At 42.0% G+C, this 23,645-nt stretch overlaps 1 protein-coding gene across 2 annotated transcripts in view; it reads right to left on the bottom strand.

Moving 5' to 3' along the window:
* The window catches only part of SLC9A6 (solute carrier family 9 member A6), a 124,672-nt gene extending 101,572 nt beyond the window's left edge, over positions 1-23,100 (bottom strand). For both annotated transcript variants that reach the window (XM_068250969.1, XM_068250971.1), the window contains exons 1-2: positions 22,743-23,100; positions 7,517-7,716 (exon numbers count right to left, since the gene is read on the bottom strand). In XM_068250969.1, the coding sequence (XP_068107070.1) occupies positions 7,517-7,716; positions 22,743-23,064 (522 nt within the window). In that variant the 5' untranslated portion in view covers positions 23,065-23,100. The remainder of the gene's footprint in view (positions 1-7,516; positions 7,717-22,742) is intronic.
* Positions 23,101-23,645: the final 545 nt, after the last annotated feature.

The following is a 23,645-nucleotide window of genomic DNA, read 5'->3' as shown; positions in this document are numbered from 1 at the left end:
TCCTATAAAATTTGTTTTGACGTTTTCCTCCGAACCACTGAATGAGTTTATTTACACCGCCTTTCAGCCCACAATTGAAGGTGTACAGTAACACATTTTATAGTTTATAAAGCAAACCCACCTGCATTCCTTTTTTTTTTTAATTTTATTTACTAATGCTATAATGCTAACATTTGTATAGTGCTTTTCTTTGGTCGGACTCAAAGCGCTTGAGAGCTGCAGCCACTTCTTTCTGTTGCTGGATCCGGAATACTGTAACTTGTGTTTACTGTACTTAGTGTATTGAAGCCTTGGTGTCCATTCTCCTTTAACTGAGAAAACCCTTCAGATATTGAAAGCAGAATTGGGGCAATATCGAATTATGATAAAATAACCCTTCAGCACCTTCATTGCACTTTTATGGTGTTTTTGTTACTTGTAAATAAAGCTTGTTAGAATTAGCATCATAGTAGTAGAAATCCTCAAACTCAAGAGAGTTTGTGAGTGTGCTGCATGTACTGTACTCATACAATACCCTCCCACCAGGGCAAGCAGGCCCTGTGACTGCAGGGGGGGGGGGGCAGAGGTGAGGTGTGGAGGGGCCTCAACTGCTAACCTCCCAGATAAGGTGTTTTTGTGGCTACATGTGTTCAAGTAAGTCTGAAGGGAAAAACAAACAAAAAAAGAGACAGATACTTACATAAAGGAGAAGGAAGGTTCTGGGTCCTATAGAGCGTTCCTGTTCCCCACACAGTATCCTCATTTCCCTGCAGGCTCCTCCGTTTGAATCTCCCACCACGGGAGACTTCAGAAGCACTCAGGCTCCTGAAGGCCGGCGGCCCTGTACTGCGCACGCACGAAGGAAGGAGGGCGCTCGCAAGTGCGCAGTATGGATCGGCCTGTCTTTGGAATCCCGAGTGTTTTCGAAGACTCCCGAAGCACTCCGAAGCGCAAGAGAGCAGTCTCTGACCAAATGGTCGAAGACTGCCAACGGGGGAACCTGCGGGGAAAAGCCGGGACCGTGAGGAGACGGGGAACGCTCTATAGGGCTCTGAGAGCTTGTTTATGATCCTTATAAGATGGGCCCCCAGGCTGTCAGGGTAACCAGGGGGGAGGCAAGGAAGGTTTGTGAACATTAATGGGGACCCATCAAAGTGTTTGCAGCAGGGCTGTGGAGTCGGAGCAATATTTGGGTGCCTGGAGTCGGAGTCGGGAAAAAAATGCACCGACTCCTAATGAATTTAAACTAATGAAATTAGAAAATATGATAAAATGTTCTATTTCTCAGATAATAGTCATCATAAATAATTTATACATACAGTAATATCTGTGCTTACTCCACAAAAATGAAATAAACCAATCAAAAATTAGTTACTTGTGCTGCTTCAATAAAGCAGTCCCTGTATTTTTAAAGTCAGATATACATATCTGATTGTGACTGCATATATGATGTGTACACAGGAATCTCTTATATATACGAAATAACATCTATGCTGTAAGAATAAAGCCTGATGTGTAGCCGTGTCACTAATAGAGATGATCAATGAGATGAAATTATTCTGCATTGATGGTGGTTTATGCAAATATATGCACTCCCTTTGCTCATGAAATCAAATAATTTGTTATGTTAAAATTTGGTTTGATGACTACGAATTAAAGGGTACCTGAGAAGGATGAAAAGAAACGTTTTATACATACCTGGGGCTTCCTCCAGCCTCCGTCAGGCTAATCCAGTCGCTGCCCTACTCCGCCGCCTCGATCTTCTGCTAGGAGTCCTGGGAATTCAGCGCAGTCCGGCCGTGTGCCGCTCCCACAACCAGAATTCTGCACCTGCACAATAGTGCTGCGCAGGTGTAGTATGCTCCCGGCGGCGGAGTGTATGCATGCGCACTACGCCCAACTAGCTCAAGTATCTGGACCCATAGCAGAAGATCCAGTTGGCGAGAAGGACAGCGAGCGACTGATTAGCCTGAAAGGGGCTGGAGGAAGCCCCAGGTATGTATAAAACTTTAATTTCATCTGTCTCAGGTTTACTTTGTTACACAGTAGTACTATACTCTACATATGCACTCTCCACAGAGCTGCAGGGAATCCACTGAGAATGTTGTGCACATTGAACACAGAGGTGTTGTCTATCACCCATAAACCTGGTTCAGATTGTGTATGAAGAATGTGTAATAGAGGAAGAATCGCCCTATTCTCCTGCAAAGTACTTGCACATCATTCTTACATGTACCCACAGTCACATTGCCTAGGGCCTGATAGATGTTCTTTGTTCCTGTCTGTACCTTCCACAAGTACTCTTACCAAGGACTAGTTTTAGTCTATGACAAAGTATTAGAGGCACAAGATGAGGTGGATAGCCAGGTACCTGGTATTGTTTAAAAGGGAATAAATATAGCAGCCTCCATATCCCTCTCAGTTCAGTTGTCTTTTAAAATTCCTAAGCGTTGGCAGTTAAGAGATGCATTTCATGTTACATACTTTCAATCAACAAGATTGTAATATGCAAATTAGAGGGGTAGTCGAGGAGTCAGTGGAATCTTAACCTGGGGAGTCGGAGTCAGAGGATTTTTGTACTGACTCCACCGCCCTGGTTTGCAGGGGGGCCTGATGATTTGCAGTTACGTCCCTGACTCCCACTTCTATCTATGGAAGGAATAAAGCATTGGAGATACAGAATAATAAGAATAACACCTTTACAAATAAGTAACATATCGGAAAATGACAAAATCAAACCAAAGAAAAATAAAATGAATCCCTGCTTTAAAAACTGCAGTTTAAATTCAAGAGCCATGCATAGGATCCATCAAAAAATGCTTCATTAAAAGGAAGCACCTGTATCAAAGACTTTACCCAGAATGAAAATGCCAAAAATATTAATAGAGATTAAGACAGGACCTAGAACATATATGGCGCTTTTCTCCTGGCGGACTCAAATTAAGCAAATAAAAAAAAAAAAAAATTTTTGTAGGCACACCATATGCATGGCTTAAGGGGCCCATACACTGGTCGATTTCAGCCATCGGTCGATTCTATGGAATTGATCGATTCTATCGATCGATTTAAAGCCGATATCGATCTAATTGATCTGACAGGATGGAAAATCTAGGTCAATCTGCTGCTGGCAGCAGATCTATGACCCATAGAGTTGCATTGGATCTAATGGTCCAATAATGCATTTAGTTCGATTTCCAATAGATTTCATTCTGGAAACCTGTTCCTCGTGTGTGTGTGTGTGGCACACATCAGATAGATTCCTATCAGATTCGACTTGACAGGCATCTGACAAATCTATTTGATGGTCGAATCTGCTTAAAACCTATAAGTGTATGGCCACCTTTACTTTCACAATTTCTAATGAATGACCACATCTTAGCTACTACTGTACACACGTTTTAACAGAACAGATTGCTACATAACTATGTGAACTAGGTAAACTATGTAACTAGGTTACTTCCCGGTCACATCATACTCTGAACAGGCTTCAGCCAGAGACAGGCAGTTTCTAGTGCAATACTAAAGCAGCAGCAATAAAAAGAGTTATGCAGTAACAGGCAGATCTACCGATTTGCTACAACGCAGTAACTCTAAAGAATACAAAACAAAGGAGAGGAGAGGGAGCCAATCCTGTGTAGTATGTAGTAAGAAAACTGGGCTAAGTAGTCCACTTATTGAAAAGGTGACTTTTCTATCAGCCTATATATATGGAGACCAGATTACCATTTTCTCCTTTTTGTATTATTTGTATTTGGGTGCCTCTACCAATCAAGCAAGTTGGACTATTACTGAGTAATAACCTTGCTAAATAGAATGCATATGCTGAAGGAAGACCACTTCTATAAGAGATAGGAAACATGTTTTAAATGACAGCAAATGTATATGTAAATGCATATATTTATATGCCTGCGTAAAATGAAAACCTGCACTTATCTGGGGCTTCCTCCACCCCCGTAGCCCACAAGGTCCCCGGCATCCTCCAAGTTTTCTCCATGGTCCTGCTTGTGCCTCCATTTTGCTGCTTCTGCGCAGCCCATCTGCGCACCTGACAATCACACGCCCATCGCCGTAAGCCTCCTGCACGTGTATGGTTCAGTCTATGGAGCAGGAGGCTAACAGCGACAGGTGTGTGATCGAGTCAGGTGCGCAGATGGACCAGGCATGTGCAGCTGCTCATGACTTCAGCCGAAGTTACCAGCTTAAAGCGGTATAAAACCCTGACATAATATTCAATAAAAACATGTTTTCCTACTTTTTATATGCCATACGGTTATCATATTTGCATTTGTGCATAAGTATTATTCATTTAGATATTATAGGTACCCAAAAGTACAGTTTTTTTGCTTTGTGAGCAGACTGCATTTTATTAATAACTGGTTTTATTAATTATGTGTTGAAGGCGGACATGCTTTCAGTGTCTGTCTCCAGCTGCTTCTGCACAGTCAGAGAATGTGTCACATTCCTCACTTGATACATTTAAGTAAACATTGGCCTCAATTCACTAAGATCATGCTAGAGATAATAAGGCAAGAGAAAACTTACCTCCACACGTGAGAGAGTTAACTTACCTCTTCATTCCTTAAGTTACCTCTCCTGTAGTTAATTTACCTCCTCTGTAGTTAATTTACCTCCTCTGTAGTTAATTTACCTCCTCTGTAGTTATTTTCACATGCAGCTAATTAACAGCCTGTCTTTAACTCTGGAGTTATTTTAAGGATTGGAGAGTTAATTTAAAGACAGAAGAGTTAACTTTAGGCTTGCCTGAGGTAAAATGTTTCCTGAATACTACATGCCTTATCACCATGGTAACAACTCTAGAAGAGTTATTAAAGACAGGAGATAAGTTTAGTGAATTGAGGCCATTATCTACAACTTAGGATGTGTCCAGATTTCAATGCACTGAACTTTCAAGCTCTGTATGTAACCCTTCGAATGCTGGTCTAGTAAAAAAAAAAATGCTGGTTGCATAGAATATGCTGTAAATAATTTTTTTAGAGCAAAGAAGAAATGCTGGGTTATATTCTGCTTTAATGAAGCCACAAGCGGAATCACGGAGGAGACCCAGAGGACACAGAGGATCCTCGCGGGCTACGGATGGGGGGGGGATGAAGAGAGTCCCAGGTAAGTGCAGATTTCCATTTCTATGCACTGCTCAGGGCCCCTTTATTTTGTCAAAATGATCACAGAAAAAAAATAATTTTAATGTTTTCAAACTCAATTCAATTAGATCAATATTTTACAAAAATCCCATTTTGCAAAATGATTGTATTTACTGAAACTTTAAGTTGGTCATTTTTAACTTGTGAGTTAGATACTGCATAAATACAATAGTCTGAACAATATGGAGGGGGAAATCGAGTGATCGCTCCCTAAAGCGGACCCAAACTCTTGCACAACACACAATGAAAAGTTTTCATTCCACATAAGAGTACTGTAGAAATTCATTGCAGTTTGTCCTTTGTGTTTCCTTTGTTACATTAGATTTAATAGCAGCTGTGACTCTGCAGGAAAGACTAAGGCTTAACCCTTGCACCCTTATGTGCTCCCTGCACAAGTAACCCAGTTAAAAACTTCAGTTTTTTTTTTTAGGATTTCCATAAATTGTAATGAAGAAGATTATTTTTCCCTAAAGGCTATCCCGCTATGACTTATCTTTTCGAGCAGAGAGGAAATTCTGAGTCAAGGTCCACTTTAAAAAAAATGTACCAGGCCACACTGGTTCCACTAATGGAGTTTATGGTAAAAGCAGGCAAACAACCCTAGGAGCATATAGTTAGGTACCTACCTATATTAGCAACTACCCATCAATTTGAATGGATGCAGGGGGACTATTGTATTAGCAAAATGAATATATCCCTAAATAGACCACTGTTATAACATCTGATCCCTTTATTTTAATTTTATGCAGTTTTGATGCTTTTCATTATGCATAATTTGATACAATACTAATTTCAATATTTTACTGATCTAATTACTCAGTTACTAAATATTCCCCTCCCTAGTCATCTAATTAGCATATTACAAACATTATTTGAACTTCATCGTTCACATATGCTCTGAAATGATTTAAGCCCCACCCATGCAAAAAAAAATAAAAAAATGTTTAGGTCTGTAAAGACTTCCAAGATCCTCCTGAATCCCACCGCTGCTGCCTTGGATACGTCCTGACCACATGTACAAATATGGTCTTCGCATGACCAGTAGTAAGAGCGACTTCGTGTTACTGGGCAGCATGCATGGACTGTATTCATCCACAGATGTTGCCACGAGAGCATCTCCGACAAGTTCTTGTTGGATATGCCTAGAGACCCAGCACTGGAACGGAGCACCAGAAGGTACATATCCAATTTCCTGTCAGATCCCAAACCTGTCCTTTTGTGCTGGAGACTCTCAGGTCTCGGAACACACCCAAGTTAACCTCCTTAGCGGTAACCCCGTGCTGGACACGGGGTAAGCTGCCGGAGGGTGCCGCTCAGGCCCTGCTGGGCCGATTTGCATCATTTTTTGTTTCAAACACGCAGCTAGCACTTTGCTAGCTGCGCGTTTGGTCCGATCGCCGCCGCCCGCCGCAGATGCGCCGCTACTCGCCGCGATAAATGCCCCCCCCCGCATACCCCTTGCGCAGCCTGGCCAATCGGCGCCAGGCTGCGCTATGGGGTGGATCAGGATTCCCTGTGACGTCGATGACGTCACTCCGTTCGTCGCCATGGCGACGGGGGAAGCCCTCATGGAAATCCCGTTCAGAACGGGATTTCCTTATGGGCAAGCGGCGCCGGCGGCGATTGGAGGGGGCGGGCAGACGCCGCGGGGAGGGGGGGGGGGGGGGAAGCATGTAGCTAGCGTTAGGCTAGCTACATGCTAAAAAAAAAAAAAAAAAAAAAAAGTGAGAAAAACCCAGCCGCGCGATTCATACCGCCAGGGAGGTTAATAAATGAGACACCATCACAAACCTTTGCAGAGGCATCCATTCTCCAGAGATGAAGGTGGCAGAAAGGAAGCAATCACATGACTAAAGTCTCATACACACACACACACAACTGTAGTCTTTTTGCTGAAGCAACCAAAAAAAAGTTGTTTGCTATTGTTCAAACAACTGATAATACGCAGCTCAAGTCAATCCAACAGTTGGATTGACTTGAACTGCGTCTTATCAGTTGTTTGAACAATAGCAAACAACTTTTTTGGTTTGTTTCAACAAAAGTTGTTTGATAATTGTGCATTTAAAATACGTTTGTTGAGCGTGTGTATGAGCCTTTACCCCACTACAGTAGGTTAAAGCAGAGTTCCCCAACCCTGTCCTCAAGGCCCACCAACAGTACATGTTTTGCAGAAAACCACAAACATGCACAGGTGGGTTAATTAGTGTCTCAGCAGAGCTGATTAACTACCTGTGTGGATTTCCACAAAACATGCACTGTTGGTGGGCCTTTGGGGAACACTGGATTAAAGGGGTGATTGAAGTTTCAGCATTTATCTTGCCTTAGATCATTCTTGAGAGGGGTAAATAGTAACATGCCAAAAATGGATCATGTCTCACCTTGCGTAACATTTCATTGTCCTGGACATTGTTCAGCTCCTTGGCACTGATCTCTCCTTTCAGGGTGTACTCATAGAACTTGCCACTCACATTCACCACCAGTGTGGCTGGGCTCATCTGCTGCTCACAGCTCATGGTAACATTGTTGACATCGCTTGGAACATGGACACCGTACCGTAGCACCACTCCCACTATGAGGCCTGCAAGAGAAGAATTTGATAAAACTAAGAACCTAAGTTCATGCAATCTACAAATACACATACAGCAACTGTAATCAATGACTTATCAACTATACTGAGTACTTTGTGCGCTTTGCCAGAATTCATGCTCACTAGCATCCTGTAGAGTACATGAAATACAGACAGGCACAGGCTATATATGCGCCCTAGTGGTTTGACCAAATATCTGCAGGCATGTATTCACGACCTGAAGAAGCGGGCTGTGACCCGAGAGACGCGTTGTCTAACGTGCATGAATAAACAATTCTTTTTTCCATTATTTATGGCTTGTTCTACCGAGAAGGTAAGACGTCACACTTCTCATATATCCATTACCATCACTTGTCACACACAATTCAGGGCGTCTCCACCAGTGCATAGTCTAACTTCTCCAAAGAGAATTTCTGCCCATAGCAATACAATGAATCTGCAATGGCTGCATCAATATTACATTATTAAATAGCATAACCCCCTGTTCGATTTATTCACAATAAAACAGGTGAATGTAAACAGGCTTAGCACAGGCCTACAACATACCAAAAAGTGAAACTTTCTGCAAAGGGTCTGAATACTTTCTCAATACACTGTGTATGCACTATTGTCCCATGTCTGGTGTGTGCATGGATAATGGAAAATACATTTATAAAGCAACATTGGAAAAACAAATTTCACTGAAGTTGACTGTTCCAGCACTTAAGAAATGACAATGAAGGAGGCTTTAACCAAATGCAGCCAGGGGGAGAAAAAGGCATGTTCTTTGGCCCTATGAAGACAGATCAACAACAGAGCTCCTAATGCTTTAAACTAGGGTAATAGTAAAATGAAGTAGTGACAGTACTACCCCACAGATGATTCTATACTTGTTACTTCCACTGTGGTCATGTGGAGCCATGCTCACTTGTGGTTATAGACTTCAAAAAATGCAAACAGCTTTACTGATAAATTGCTTTAAATGGCCCTGCACGTGAAGGAGGACATTTACTAACAATGCTGTTTGCCTGTCTGTCCTGCTGATCCTCTGCCCCAATACTTTAACACACAAAACAAAAACAAGGATGCAGATCAGGTGCACTGAGTTATATTTAACCCCTACCTGTCACTGCTTGGTGTATAGCTAGGTTTTCCCAATGCGTATTAAAAATCAAAAACCCTTTTTTCAGGGAGTGCCCTCTAGCAGCTTAAAGCCTGGAAGAGGTGATCTTCAAGTACACAGCAATACCTGGGCCCCTGAGGGTCAAAAAGCAGGAAGGCTGCAAGACATACATGTCTTTACAAGAACTAAAAGGAATGAAAATAGATTACTACTGTAAGTACCTGAAGGTTCTTAAAAGGGAACCTGAACTGAGTAAAATTATTGAAAATTAACACATGATGTAACTGTAAATATTACATACTTACCTCGCCATCAGTTCCTCTCAGAAGCTCACCATTTTCTTCTTACAGTGATCCCTTCCAGTTCTGACAAGATTTTGTCAAAACTGAAATATACCAGTTGCTGTCAGTTTTATAAAATCCACCGACTCCGACTCCTCAGTTTAGGATTCCACCGACTCCGACTCCTCTAATTTGCATATTATAATCTTGTTGATTGAAAGTATGTAACATGAAATTCGTCTCATAACTGCCAACGCTTAGGAATTTTAAAAGACAACTGAAGTGAGAAGGATATGGAGACTGCCATATTTAGTCCCTTTAGTCATAGACTAAAACTAGTCCTTGGTAAGAGTACTTGTAAAAAGTACAGGCCGGAACAAAGAACATCTATCAGGCCCTAGGCAATGTAACTGTGGGTACATGTAAGAGTGATGTGCAGATACTCTGCAGGGGAATAAGGAGGTTTATCGGTGATAGACAGCACCTCTGTGTTCAATGTGCACAACATTCTCAGTGGATTCCCTGCAGCTCTGTGGAGAGTGCATATGTAGAGTATAGTACTACTGTGTAACAAAGTAAACCTGAGACAGATGAAATTAAAGTTTTATACATACCTAAGGCATCCTCCAGCCACCTTCAGGCTAATCAGTCCCTCGCTGTCCTCCTCCGCTACCTGGATCTTCTGCTATGAGTCCAGGTACTTGAGCCAGTCTGGCGTAGTGCGCATGCACACACTCCGCCGCCGGGAGCGTACTACACCTGCGCAGCACTGTTGCGCAGGTGCAGAACGCTCCTGGCTGTGGAAGCGGCATGCGGCCGGACTGCGCTGACTGGCTGAATTACCAGGACTCATAGCAGAAGATCCAGGTGGTGGAGGTGGACAGCGAGGGACTGATTAGCCTGAAGGGGGCTGGAGGAAGCCCTAGGTATGTATAAATCTTTTCTATTCATCTTTCTCAGGTACCATTTAATTCGTAGTCACCAAACCAAATTTTAACATATCAAATTATTTGATTTCATGAGCAAAGAGAGTGCGTACATTTGCATAAATCAGAATCAATGCAGAATTATTTCCATCTCATTGACCATCTCTATTAGTGACACGGCTACACATCAGGCTTTATACTTACAGCATAGATGTGATTTAAAAATAAATATATATACATACATATACATATACATACATATACATACATATACATACATATATGATTCATCATATATACAGTCACAATCAGATGTGTATATCTGACTTTAAAATACGGTGACTGCTTCATTTAAGCAGCACAAGTAACTCATTTTGATTGGTTTATTTCATTTTTGTGGACTAAGCACAGCTATTACTGTATGTATAAATTATTTAGGATGACGATTATCTGAGAAATAGAACATTTTATCATATTTTCTATTTTAATTACAGTATAAATTCATTAGGAGTCGGGGCATTTTTTCCTGACTCCAGGCACCCAAAATTGCCCCGACTCCGACTCCACAGCCCTGGTATATCAGCTGCTGTCAGTTACAACTGAATGTGCAAGGTAATGTCCATGTTTCCCTATGGCTCAAGTGGGCGATATAACAGTGCACTGGCCGGAATGCTGCTATTGGGTAATGGCCATTTTCAAAATGGAGGACAGAGAATTCCATCCATCACACTGGACAAACAGGACGCAGGAGAGGAGAAAGATTAATGAGCAGACTACATGGCAGGTAAATATGACTTGTGTATGTTTATTTTGACTTTATTTTCAGTTCAGGTTCTCTTTAACTAAGCAATGAATGTCAACAGGCAGAGCAAGAACATTTTGAAATTTGTGCTGAGATAAATCATATTTTCATATGTTTTTGCAACAGTGACCAGACACCAGCCATTCATTTAAGGAAAGTCCTTGGAACCAGGAAGGTGTCATTCACACATGGGAGCAATATTAAATATGGAAACTGCCCAGGTGGCTGTAATATAATGGTTATCTTGTTTTTGCTGTAGTCTACATTGCAAATAAAAACACCGGCTAACAATTACGTAGGCAGAACTCAACTCACTCCTGCGATGTCCTCTTTGACATTGGATAGTGCAGAACTAGATAAAACATGGCTATGTAAAGTGGAGTGTTCATATACTAGAACTACGTAATAGCGGGTGCTGACAGGTTCTTGAAAATAGCTACTACGCGTCTTGACACCTTACACAAAAACCTAAAGACACTGAACATAGCCCTGAACATCCCATTCTCCCCCCCCCCCCCCCAAGAACGGTGGGTTTTCACTAACCAACAAAATTGTCCCTGGCGCTGTATTGTGAACTGTGAGTATATTGCTTTAGTAATCACCTATTTGACAACTTTAGACTCCTAGGACTGGCAGCAGTACGCGCGTACCACTGCAGCCAACTGGAAACAGCTCTCACTTAAACAAATAAGTAATTCTATGGCTTGCTGCACTGCACAGGGCTGTGGAGTCAGTACAAAAATCATCCGACTCCTCAGTTTATGAAACCACCGACTTCAGCTCCGACTCCAGGTACCCATAATTGCTCTGACTCCTCGACTCCGACTCCTTCATCTAATTCTTACCAGGGCTGTGGATTTGATACAAAAATCCCTTTAAGCAACCATATGGACAAGCACCATAATAATAATAATAATAATAATAATAATAATAATAATAATAATAATATTATTATTATTATTATTATTATTATTATTAATAATAGAGATAATATGGGAGGAATGTGCTAATTGGGCAATCAGAGCAAACATGGACAACAAAGAAAAAGTACCTAATAATGGTGGTGTCATTATTGGGTACTTTTTCTTTGTTGTCCATTGATACAAAAATCAACCGACTCCAACTCCCGACTCGTCAGTTATGAAACCACCGACTCAAATTCCGACTCTAGGTACCCAAAATTGCTCCGACTCCAAAGCCCTGGCTCTGCACTATGACTTTTTAGACAAGCACCAGTGTGGTGCGAAACAATTGTTGGATCATCCGTGGGCTGAATGTGTGTGGGTCATCAGGACTGGTGATGTATCATAACTTTCATATGTGAACTGTATGCTGCAACTTTTTATGATCACAAGTGGGTTAAAATGTATTGCTATTTCATCGGTGCCCATGTGTTACCTCATTTGATGTTGAAGATTGTCCATCTAGTTTCTTTAAGCCCAATCTACACGATACGATTCTTTATACGATTCGATTACGATTCTATTTACGATCCAACATGTCCGATCGGGATTCGATTCAATTCAATTCGATTTGCCATTGTTTTGCAATAGCGAATTGAATCGAATCCCGATCGGGCAAGTCGGATTTAATCGGATCGTAAATAGAATCATAATCGAATCGTATAAAGAATCGTATCGTGTAGATTGGGCTTTACATGTGGCGGCACGAATGAGCTATCAAGCAATTTCCTTGTGTGATCAATAACCAGTGATCGCTTAGGGGTGCGGGGATAGCTATTGTCCTTGTGTGACGTAAGGGGACATATAGGCAGGTAATATATTTTATGCCATGTAGTTTCTGAGGGATAATTTTATGTTAGCCTCAAAATAACCCTTAAAGTGGTTGTACTTACAACTAATTGTGCTTAAAGAAAACCAGAGGCGAATTAATATAAAAGCAAAACAACTCTAAAGGACTCTAGTATCCCCAGACAGTATTATGCTAGACTCCTGGCCCAGCTGCAGGATGCAATAGAAATCATCCAATTTTTTTGCAGGACAATGCCCCTGCGCACACAACCAATGTGGTGGCTGCCAAACTGAGCAAACTGTGTTTCCAATTGGTCCACCATTCCTTCTACTCACCTGACCTTTGGACTTTTATCTGTTCCCAAATTTGAAGGAACACCCCTCAAGGACAGCTGATGCAGGAGGGATACGGAGGCTGCCATATCCATTTCCTTTCAAGCAATACTAGTTGTCTGGCTATCCTGCTGATCCTCTGCCTCTTAAGGTGGCCACTAACGATACACTTTGGCAAACATTTGTTTAAGAGAGATTATTCATATGAACAATAGGAAATGATCGTTTGGGACCATTAAATGACAAATAAACCCCAAATCAATCCATTCAATCCATTTGCTTGGGAGATTGTCCGTTAGTGGTTCCAAATGTTCAATTCCAATAGTTTATACGAATAATTGTTCACAAATGATCGTTCTGCAAATTGTATTGTTAGTGAAATCCATTATACTTTTAGCCATATACCCTGAACAAGAATTTTCAGATCAGGTGTTTGACATTATTTGAGGACCCACCAAAGGACTTTTATTTGGATGGTCTAGAAAAGCTGCAACTACGCTGTCCCAACAGTCTCAGGGGGAATATAATTTGATAGTTCAGCCCATAGCTGCGGATATGTTGAGCAAATGTGTTATTTCATAACTCTGGCTCTCTTTATAGGCAAAGTCAGGAACTTATGACAGAAAGAAACTGAGTAATTTTGGGTACCCGGAGTTGGAGTCGGAGATTTCTTAAACTAAGGAGTTGGATGATTTTTGTACAAAATCCACAGCCCTGGTACCGTAAGTATTAGACTAAGGAGTCTTAGTCGGAGCCATTTTGGGTACCTGGAGTCAGAGTTGGAGGTTTCATAAACTGAGGAGTCTGAGTTGGAGTCGGAAGCGGAAGATTTTTGTACAAACTCCACAGCCCTGCCTTAGGATACCAGAGCTGAATCAACATGGAGAAACTGGGGGAGCAGGCATATACTGTCAGCTGTCCTGATGCTCATCACTCCCCCCGGTATTCTCTCTGCCCCCGCATCCTACCTAAATGCCCGTTCGGCAGCATCTTCCTGATTGCCGGAGTCGGTCAGCCAGCCAGGGCCTGCGCAGTAGTGCCCTACTCTAGTGACCCAAAAAAGGCTGCCGAAGGGTCATTTAGGTAGGATGAGGGGGTAGAAAGAATAATGGGGGGGGGGGGAGCGGTGGGCATCAGGACAGCCGTATATGCCTGTACCCCCCGTTTCTCCAGGTTGATTCGGCTCTGGTATCCTTTATACTTAAATGGATGACTTCTGTAATGTATTGGAAACCAGAAATGCTGGCGTAGGAGCACTACCCGCCCTGTGATCAGGAAGGACAGCAGTCCGCTGCTTTCCACTCTCCTGCCTGTATATCTTGTGCATCTCCCATATTATCCTTGTCAGTACATCAAACAGAACATGAGCCTTTGTTCTCAAATTGCACAGACACAGAAAATATAACTGGGACATTTAAACATTTAGGGAATGCAAATAGAGAAAAGAAGAAAAAAAACAAAACCACAAACCCTCACTTAACATGTAATTAGAGGTACAATACTATTATTAAAAAAAAAAAAAAAGAATAATAATACAACTCCCAGCATGCATCTTTATGGACCATCGTTTAGGCATAGCATTATAAAGATTAGGGTAGGTTTGTCAGCTGGGAGATTTTATGTGGGTGTGGTTTATCTTTTTCATTAGCAGAATTGCACAAGTTCGTTTTTATGAGATATTAATCATGTTGGTTCACGACCCACGCTTTCAGGAATGTGCCTGATAAAAAAATATATATATCTACCGTACACAAAACAAGTAATCAGCATGCTGCCTTCCCATCCGGATGAGCACACCTGTGTAGTGGCCGCATTAAGGTATTTCACCTGACATTTCAGGGTGACCACCATAGACTACCCCTTGTTAAATTTTAATAAAAATGTGGACCGTAACTTAGACATACGTTTTAGATTTTGGCCTCTTATTTGATTGAGTTTGACATCCCAACTTTAATATTATGCTGCATGACCATTAGGCCTTTTTAAGACAGATGGCAGAACTGTACACTTGTGGAAAAGATCAGTGTCCAGTCTCCTGGCTACTTGTGCCATTCAGGTGAATTTATAAGCAGCCTAATGGAGGCGTTTGAAACACCACATGTGTCAGCTCTTTACACCATGGCGGTGTTAATCATCAACAGAAAATCTGAGCATGGTCGTGCTCAAGATGTGACTCCATAAGGGGGGGGGGGGGGGGGGGGCTGCCTGTTCACCACCAGCACTGAGCTCTAAGATGCATCCGGCCAGTGCAGAGCAGCTGACGGGGTGAATTTACCATCAGCTGCCAGTGTGAGAGGCCTTAGAGGCACCTTCACCTGTCAGGAGGTAGTTTAGCGCACTCTTCCTGAGCAAGCTACTCAAGCTGTATCAGGTTTGAATGCTGCCTTCTTTACACTGCAGGTTTCAGTTTTTTACATAGATATTTGAGAAGACTGAAATCAGGGATCATAAGACCATTTAAGAATAGTCTAATATTTTGTTCTTAGCTATTCTTGGGTGTTTTCTTATACTGTATTTTTTGGACTATAAGACTCACTTTTTCTCCCCCAAAAGCGGGGAGAAAAAGTCACTGCGTCTTATAGTCCAAATGCAGGGCATTCCTGACTTGGGAACAACTGCCAATAGGAACCTCCAATCCGCTGCACTGTCGGAGGCTTCCTGTAGTGGGCCCATGTAGAGGACACAAAGAGGTACAGAGTAGGACACAGGGAGACACAAGAGGTACAAGGGGGCATGAGGTATAAAGGGGGCATAATCCACAAGATGCCCTTTCACCATGGATGCACCAAGTATAGTATATATGCATTTTTTCCCCTGGTTTTGTCCTCTAAACCTAGGTGCGTCTTATGGTCAGGAGCGTCTTATAGTCTGAAAAATACGTAAGTGTTTTAGTTTATTATCCTGTATGTATGTTGGAAAGCAGCTGAATATTCTGATGTGCCAAATGACAAGCAGCCCCAAAACAAACCCATGCCCCTAAGTTTCAAAGAAATGTCCTTCCTACAAAGCTTGATTTCCCAAAAAGCTCCAGTTTTGCCTCATCTATACAAACGACATTCTTTTAGCAGCATTGTGGCTTATCAATATGCATTTTAGCAAATTCTAGCCAGGCTTTTAAATTGACACTGAAGCAAACAAAAAAACCCCTTATGATATAATAAATTGTATGGATAATTATTAGAGCATTAGCAGCAAAGAAAAGAGTCTCGTTTTTATTTTCAGTTACATAAACAACATTGCACAACTCTCTAATATTTGCAGTTTTCATAATACACTCTGTATTTTAAACTATAAAACAGAGCAGGGCTAATGACCACTTGAACTTTCCTGCAGTAAAACCTTAAACTCCTTGCGTAACCATGAGTCAGGCTCAGGATGGAAATCTGTAGCTCAGAGTGGTAATCCCGAGTTGGATGCATGGAAGGTGTGTAATGTGCAGGGCTGTCACAGATCTATCTAGCAGTATGATTTTTAGGGTCAAAAAGCTTGTGAAAAAATTGCACCGCTTTAAAATAAAAAAGTCTGGGAAAAAACATACCGCCAGGGCGTTTAAATAAGAAACAGAGACAGGTTGAGAAAAGTGCTTCAGAAAACAGCACTGTAGCCAACAAAGCTTGGTCAGAGAGCTCAGAGAAGCTCTTTTGCATAAATAACTGAAGTTTAAGTCTTCCTGTACAGGAAACAATACGAAACTCATATCTGTGCTACCAATGTTCTATTTCTTAGCTGTAATGCACATGCAATTCATTATATCATGTTTATTTTCGCTTCATGTTTGCTTTCATGATATATGTCTTTCAGCAATGGAATCCCCTGGGTCAACTTCCACTAAACCAACTGTTACTCAGACTCATGGCACCATCACACCAAAGGATTCTGACACTGGAATGGGCAGCTTGTATTTTCTGGAAGTTGTCCTTGGCCTTTTGAGTTGCAATTATGTTTTACATTATAACTAGCATAGAGGTATAAATGAGAAAAGTGACATTTTTTGAAGTCAATTAAATTTAAAGAAGAATTAAACATTTTTCTTTGAGCTAAAAAGGGTACCAACAAATTAGTCCATGGTTCTACTTGCCTGGAGTTGTTTTAAAGGCCAAGTCAAGGAGTTGACTTTTTGCAGTGCTTTTAAGTGAATGTACTGTATAACAATCCATGTCACAGTCACTGAAATCTAATTTCTACCACAGTCATAGCCTAAAGACATTTCTCGGCTTAAAATTGATTGAATTCATGTTTCAGTGACCAGGATGGGGCATCAATGTCCGGCAGATTTAATCACAGCGATAAAATTTGCCTGGGGAAGAAATTAAATTAGTGTTTCAACACCTTAAAGAGAAACTCCGACCAAGAATTGAACTTTATCCCAATCAGTAGCCGATACCCCCTTTTACATGAGAAATCTATTCCTTTTCACAAACAGACCATCAGGGGGCGCTGTATGGCTGATATTGTGGTGAAACCCCTCACACAAGAAACCCTGAGGACCGTGGTACTCCTGGCAGTTAACTGTCTGTGAACCTTCCTGAATTGTGGGAAATAGCTGTTTACAGCTGTTTCCAACTGCCAAAAAAGCATGCAGCAGCTACATCACCTGCCAACAGTAAAAATGTCACCATGTAATAAATGTCAGAATGTAAACCAGGGATTTACAATGGGCAAACACTGACAATCATTTATACATAATTATCGTAAAAATGAAGCACTTTTTTTATTACATTATTTTCACTGGAGTTCCTCTTTAAGGCTCAGAAATGCTCGTGTACAATGGGTTATAAGTATATTTAGCCAACTTGGAAACAACTGCTATTGCTATACTGTAGTTGGGAATTCAAAGTTTTCCCCAAGCTACATACATTTGTTTTATTTATTGCCATCTATGTCAAGCTTTCTGATTTTTGAGATTTCATGACTTCCTGCTTGACAGGAATACATGGAAATTTCTGCAGATGGGGCCATGGGACTACAACAAAACCCCAAAAGCTGCATGCTTGTTTCTGGTGTGATTCAGACACAACTGAAGCCAAATAGATCAGCAGGGCTGCCAGGCAACTGGTATTGTTTAACCACTTTGCATCTAGACCTTATTTACCCCTTGTGAACCAGAGCAGTTTTGACATTTTAGCTATGTCCCTATTTAATCAACAATAACATTATCCCTTCTTATGACACTTAAATGAAATGTATTTTGTTTTTTTCCAAGACAAACTAGGCTTTCATTGTATGGCATTTTCCCCTCAATCAATTTTGTTTTCTAAGCATTTTAATGGGAAAAACAAGAAAAAAAAAACCGAACAAAATAAACCACATTTCTCAGTTTTACCAACTCCGGTTTAAAAAAATAAGCGCTATAGTAGATTAAAAAAATACAAATTTTGTTTAGTTAATTTGTACAGTTTATCAAAAAAAAAAAAAAAAAAAAAAAAAAAACAATTTAGGATTATGTTACTGTCACAATTTATGGTAAGGATAGTTGATTCTGAAATAATGTTACAGTGTGTATTTTTCACTATGAACTGAGAATATAAAAGCATTTCTAATGGTAAAAATCAATTTTATTGGCTCAGGGAGCATATATTCCCTTTCACCAAATAGTGCAGCAGCAGCAGCAGATAGTGCTGAAGGTATGCACAGGAGCAATTACCAATTGTGCACAGCTGTGCTTCAGCTACACGACATATCTACATCCTCGTGACTTAGATGAAGCCCTAGAGGACGTAGACGTAGATATACTGTAGTGGTGTATAAAGTGGTTAAAATGAAATAGATATTGCAGCCTCCATATTCTTCTCCCTTCAGTTCGTGCCACTATGCGATTTTTCCTGCGAGTCAATAATTTAAAATATTTTCAAGCCCTTTTTTCCCCTCCCGATGCAAATTGCACCACGATCGCACCCATACACCCGTTGGATCACAGTGCAATCACTGAAGTGGAAAATTTAGGAGGCAAATTGCAGTGTGATCGCATTACTCAGTGGAATACAGGCCTAACTGAAAACTTTTTCACAATGCACTGCTGCAGTACAACTGATCAATGAAAATATATCAGTTTTTAAGCGTTCAGTGTAAACCAGCCCTTAGAGGGCCTGTTCACATCTCTGAATTGTAACAGAATCCAGCCTATTTCTTAGACTGGAAGTAAGCTACAAGACTACCATAACTTAGGAGTTTTTCTTCTCTCTTTAGTGGAGTTATTCTGCTCTCTAGTGTGGCCCACCCTCTCCTAGGAAACTTGATTTTCAGCAATGTGTCCAAGACCTGGCTACACCTGGCTAAACCTGAACAAACCAGCACAGAAAAAGGATACAAAAAATGTTGTTCAACAACAGTAAAAAAATAACAAAAACAAAAAACCTGGAATTGGACATGGCCTATGCACTACTCAGAACAACTACTGAACGGACAATCAGGAGATATCAACCAAGCACTAAGGACAACAGGCAGAGAGTTGTACCACTTCATAAAAGCCTAGAACAATCAATAAGGGAGGCAATTTATGTACCGAAAGAACATCTTTGCACTTTTTGGTTTTTACTGTCAGATGGGGATGCAGGATATTCTAACCCCTTTCTACACTATCCAATGCTGTTCCTAATGATTCACTGCCTGTCAGGCACCCCTTATGTGTGTAGGCATGCACATGCACCAGAGGCGGTACTCATAAATCAGTCAAATCTAAGCAAGTGCATGCCATAAATGGACAGCTAGAAGAGGAAGGGGGAACATGGCAGATCCTATAGCTTTTAAAAACCAGGGGAAAAAAAAAGTGGTGCTTGGTGCCCTTTAAGTGTTCCCCCAGCCTAAGTCTAAAGAATATACCTCCCAAAAAGGTATTAACCCAGGGGTCAGGAACCTTTTTGGCTGAGAGAGCCATGAACGCCACATATTTTAAGATATAATTCCACGAGAGCCATACAATAGGTTTGAAACTAAATACAAGTAAATGTGTGCATTTTTGTAAGACCAAAACTTTTAAAAGGTACAATAAGCCTCTGAATTTCTTTTTAAAGGGATACTGTAGGGGGTAGGGGGAAAATGAGTTGAACTTACCAGGGGCTTCAAATGGTCCCCCGCAGAAGTCCTGTGCTCACACAGCCAGTCACTGATGCTCCGGCCGCGCCTCTGGTTCACCTCTGGAAGTTCAGACTTTAAAGTCTGAAAACCACTGCGCCCGAGTTGCCGTGTCCTCGCTCCAGCTGATGTCACCAGGAGCGTACTGCGCAGGCACAGACCATACTGGGCCTGCACAGTACGCTCCTGGTGACATCAGCGGGAGCGAGGACACGGCAACGCAGGCGCAGTGGTTTTCAGACTTTAAAGTCTGAAATTCCAGAAGTGAACTGGAGGCGGGGCCGGAGCATCTGTGAGTGGCTGCGCGGGCACAGGATGTCTGTGGGGGACCATTAGAAGCCCCGGGTAAGTTCAACTCATTTTTCCCCGACCCTGATACAGTATGCCTTTAAATAACGTTATGCCGTTGCCAACCAATGATGAATAAAGTACTTTTTACCATTAATGCAAGTTCTAGGGCTGCATAGTTTTGGTTTTGCGAGTAAGTTAGTAGTGCATGCTACAGCAGTAGCGTGCCTACTTTGAAAATTTAACGCACACTAAGCTTAGTGAATCAACCCCTACTGATTTGTATGTGAGCCAGATGCAGCCATCAAAAGAGCCACATCTGGCTCCCGAGCCATAGGTTCCCTACCCCTGTATTAACCCATAGCTGATATTGGGCTCTATTCACAATGGGCAGTTCAGTTAAATCATTGTGGTCAGTAAAATACCTGATTCAGTATTTTACACTTTTTTCCAAATTCACTAAATTTTCCAGCATGAGGCATAAGTTTGGTAATTTTCGGTAATCTCTCAATTCAGTTCCATGCAAAGTTGTGGTACAGCCCAGGTAAATTCCACTTTGCGTGGAGCACAAAACTCCTCTGAAGACAAAATCAGTGACCATCTCTAGAATTTACCATCTTGAAAATGGCTTCCATGAGGAAGAGTAGAAAACAAGAGGCATTTCTACAAATACAAAGATAGAATAAGTCTGAAATTTATCTTAGAAGAGCTACTATCCTGCCAAGATCCTATAGCTGCCAAGGGGGGATTCCAGACGTGGCGTTTGATTACCCAGTGGACTATGTACTACATTCACATATAACATACCTATTGTTACAGAATGTACTTTTGTGATCATTTCAGGTGGTGTTCAGTAGTGATCAATGTACTGACACAATGCCAAGCTGAGTGCCCAGCAGCATGTATTGTGATTGAAGGAGGTTATTAAAAAAAAATAAAAAAAATGAATAAGGCTCTGAAACTACAATAACAATTACTCAAGGATTTAGGTCTGCAGAAAGAAAGTACAGCATCATGTCAACCCCTCCATCATCAGGATTCCATTGAATTATGATATAAAGACAGCATATCACCATAATCGATTACACTCAAGGCAGCCCACACATCAATGTTTGCCTTCATTTTAATTTTAATTCATTTCTCCCCCTCCAGGCCACATTTAGACTGTTTCCGCCTTCCCTTCCCTTTGCCCACATCAATAATGGCGGACGGAACTCCTGACGCATGCATATTACATACACATGCTGTCTGCCTAGTAACCTCCGCCGCAACCCAGAAGCCATTCACCCTGCCCTCAGTGCGATGCAATGCTCGCACCATCATGCCCTTCTTAATAGTAATAGGTGTGACGAAAAGGTCGCACTCAGACACATATTTATGACGCAACGAAAAGGTTGCATCCCCAGCCCACCCCGCACCCCGATTGGTCAGGGGGCATGACTATTCCACTATTTAAACAGCAGTGCGGGGACATCTCGGCACTGAGGCGCCAGGTGTTACCCGGACCAATTGCTGGTAAGTTATATTTTTTTTTTTGGTTTGTTTTTTCTGTTACTGCACCCGCTGCCCACACTAAAGGTCTGGATATTCACTTTAGGATTAAAAACGTATTTTAGATAATACTTTGCACTATTTGCCACCACATATCCCCCCCCCCTTACAACACACGTCCCAATTACCCAGTTACCCCCCTCCCAATCAAACACCATTATTAACTCCCATCACTCCTTTTGTATAATAAATACACAACGTATATATTACTACTCCCTCTGTACATTAATATTTAACGCGGACTACACTAACGTCATATATATTTATGCATTTGGTTCTAATACACACCAATCTGTGCCTTTGTCTCCAGTTGTGTGCTCCAATAATCTATTGCCTGAGGAAGCAAGTACAAGCCTGTGAAACGCGTTGCAAACCCCCCTGGAGTATACCAATAAACATATATTTTGAATAGACAGTTTCTTGAGTCGGCCTGCAGGAGGTAAGTCCACCACTGCCCCCTAAGCATTTTTAAACTTTTTAATATTTGATTTTATCCTTTTGGCGCCTCTGTTCCTTCTTACATCATACCCTCCATCATCAGAGCTGACAGACAATTCCAGCTGTGCCAAGTTATTGTTTATGTGGGCATCAGAATGTAATGAGAGGAGTCAGATTTCACCTACAAGCATGGGTGCACTTTAATGTCTGGGCTGTGGGTGGAGCAGATATTTAAAAAATGAACATCTTCAGAAATGACTGTTTCTCAGCTGAGTCTATTGCTGTGAGATATGACAACCTGTGACCTGTCTCCTGTTTATGAGCACTGTAAAGATAAAGAGCAGTAAAGGTTGATGGACACAGGTGGCAATCTCAGCCTTCCCATCACGCCAGCACTGGGTGACACACAACATGCAGGAGAGATAATAACAAAGGGGTTCGGGAGCCCCCCCCCCCCCCCCCACACACACTGACCGTAGATCATAGCCAGGCCAGTCTCATGCAGAAAGCGGAAGCGGCGGTGCTTGAAAAGCCAGATAGTGAGGATGGTGAGGGTGAGCAGCAGGATGAAGATCAGCAGGTTAGCGCTGTCCTGCCGGTGACTGGCCTCCACCTGCTTCTCGGTGACAATCTCCTCCATAGCGCTGTCCTGCGCCCGACCCGAACTGATAGCCACCATTATCACCAGCAGTGCCACCGCCACCCTAGCTCTGCCACCTCCCCACCAGCCCGGCATTACCGAGCCGTACGGCGCCATGACAGGGGCCGCTCTGCCCTCCTGAGCCCACCCCGGCATGAGTCAGACGCTGTGACTGGCCGCCCCAGGGAGGAGCACCTGTGCACTACCCGCCCCCCAGGGTGGGGCTCCGGTCAAGTGCCCACCCACCTGGTCGGGAATACGCAACATTGCCCTCCCCTAAGGAGGGTCTCCGGGCACAGCTGCCTCTGTCACCCCTCACTGCCTACCACTAATCAGCATGATCTGTGAGGCATATGACTGTGATTCATCAGCAGCAGCTCTGATAATCATCAGCAATAACAACTTGGCCAATGACCTCTTGCTAATGCAATATTGTTTTTGTAAGGTACATGACTGTTATGTTGGTGCACTTCACAGCAAAATAACAGTTGAGTGTATGTAATGCTCTGTTTGGACAAACAGTAGTTTCTTGAAGGATGAGGCCCCTTTTACACTTAAAAAGTGTACCCGAGGCGACTTGTGACATGATGAGATAAACGTGTATGTATAGAACTAAGACACCAGGCTGTTTTACTTTTTTTATTTTGCTGCCTGAAAGAGTTAATTTTTAAGGATGGAAGTGGCAGCTTCTGTCTTGTCTGGAATATAGTAAACATCACTGATAAGCAAATTACAGC

This window comes from Hyperolius riggenbachi, chromosome 8, assembly GCF_040937935.1.
Source record: "Hyperolius riggenbachi isolate aHypRig1 chromosome 8, aHypRig1.pri, whole genome shotgun sequence".
Classification (NCBI taxonomy): Eukaryota; Metazoa; Chordata; class Amphibia; order Anura; family Hyperoliidae; genus Hyperolius; species Hyperolius riggenbachi.
Note: the sequence above shows the minus strand (reverse complement) of the source record. Positions and strands in the feature narration are given on the sequence as shown.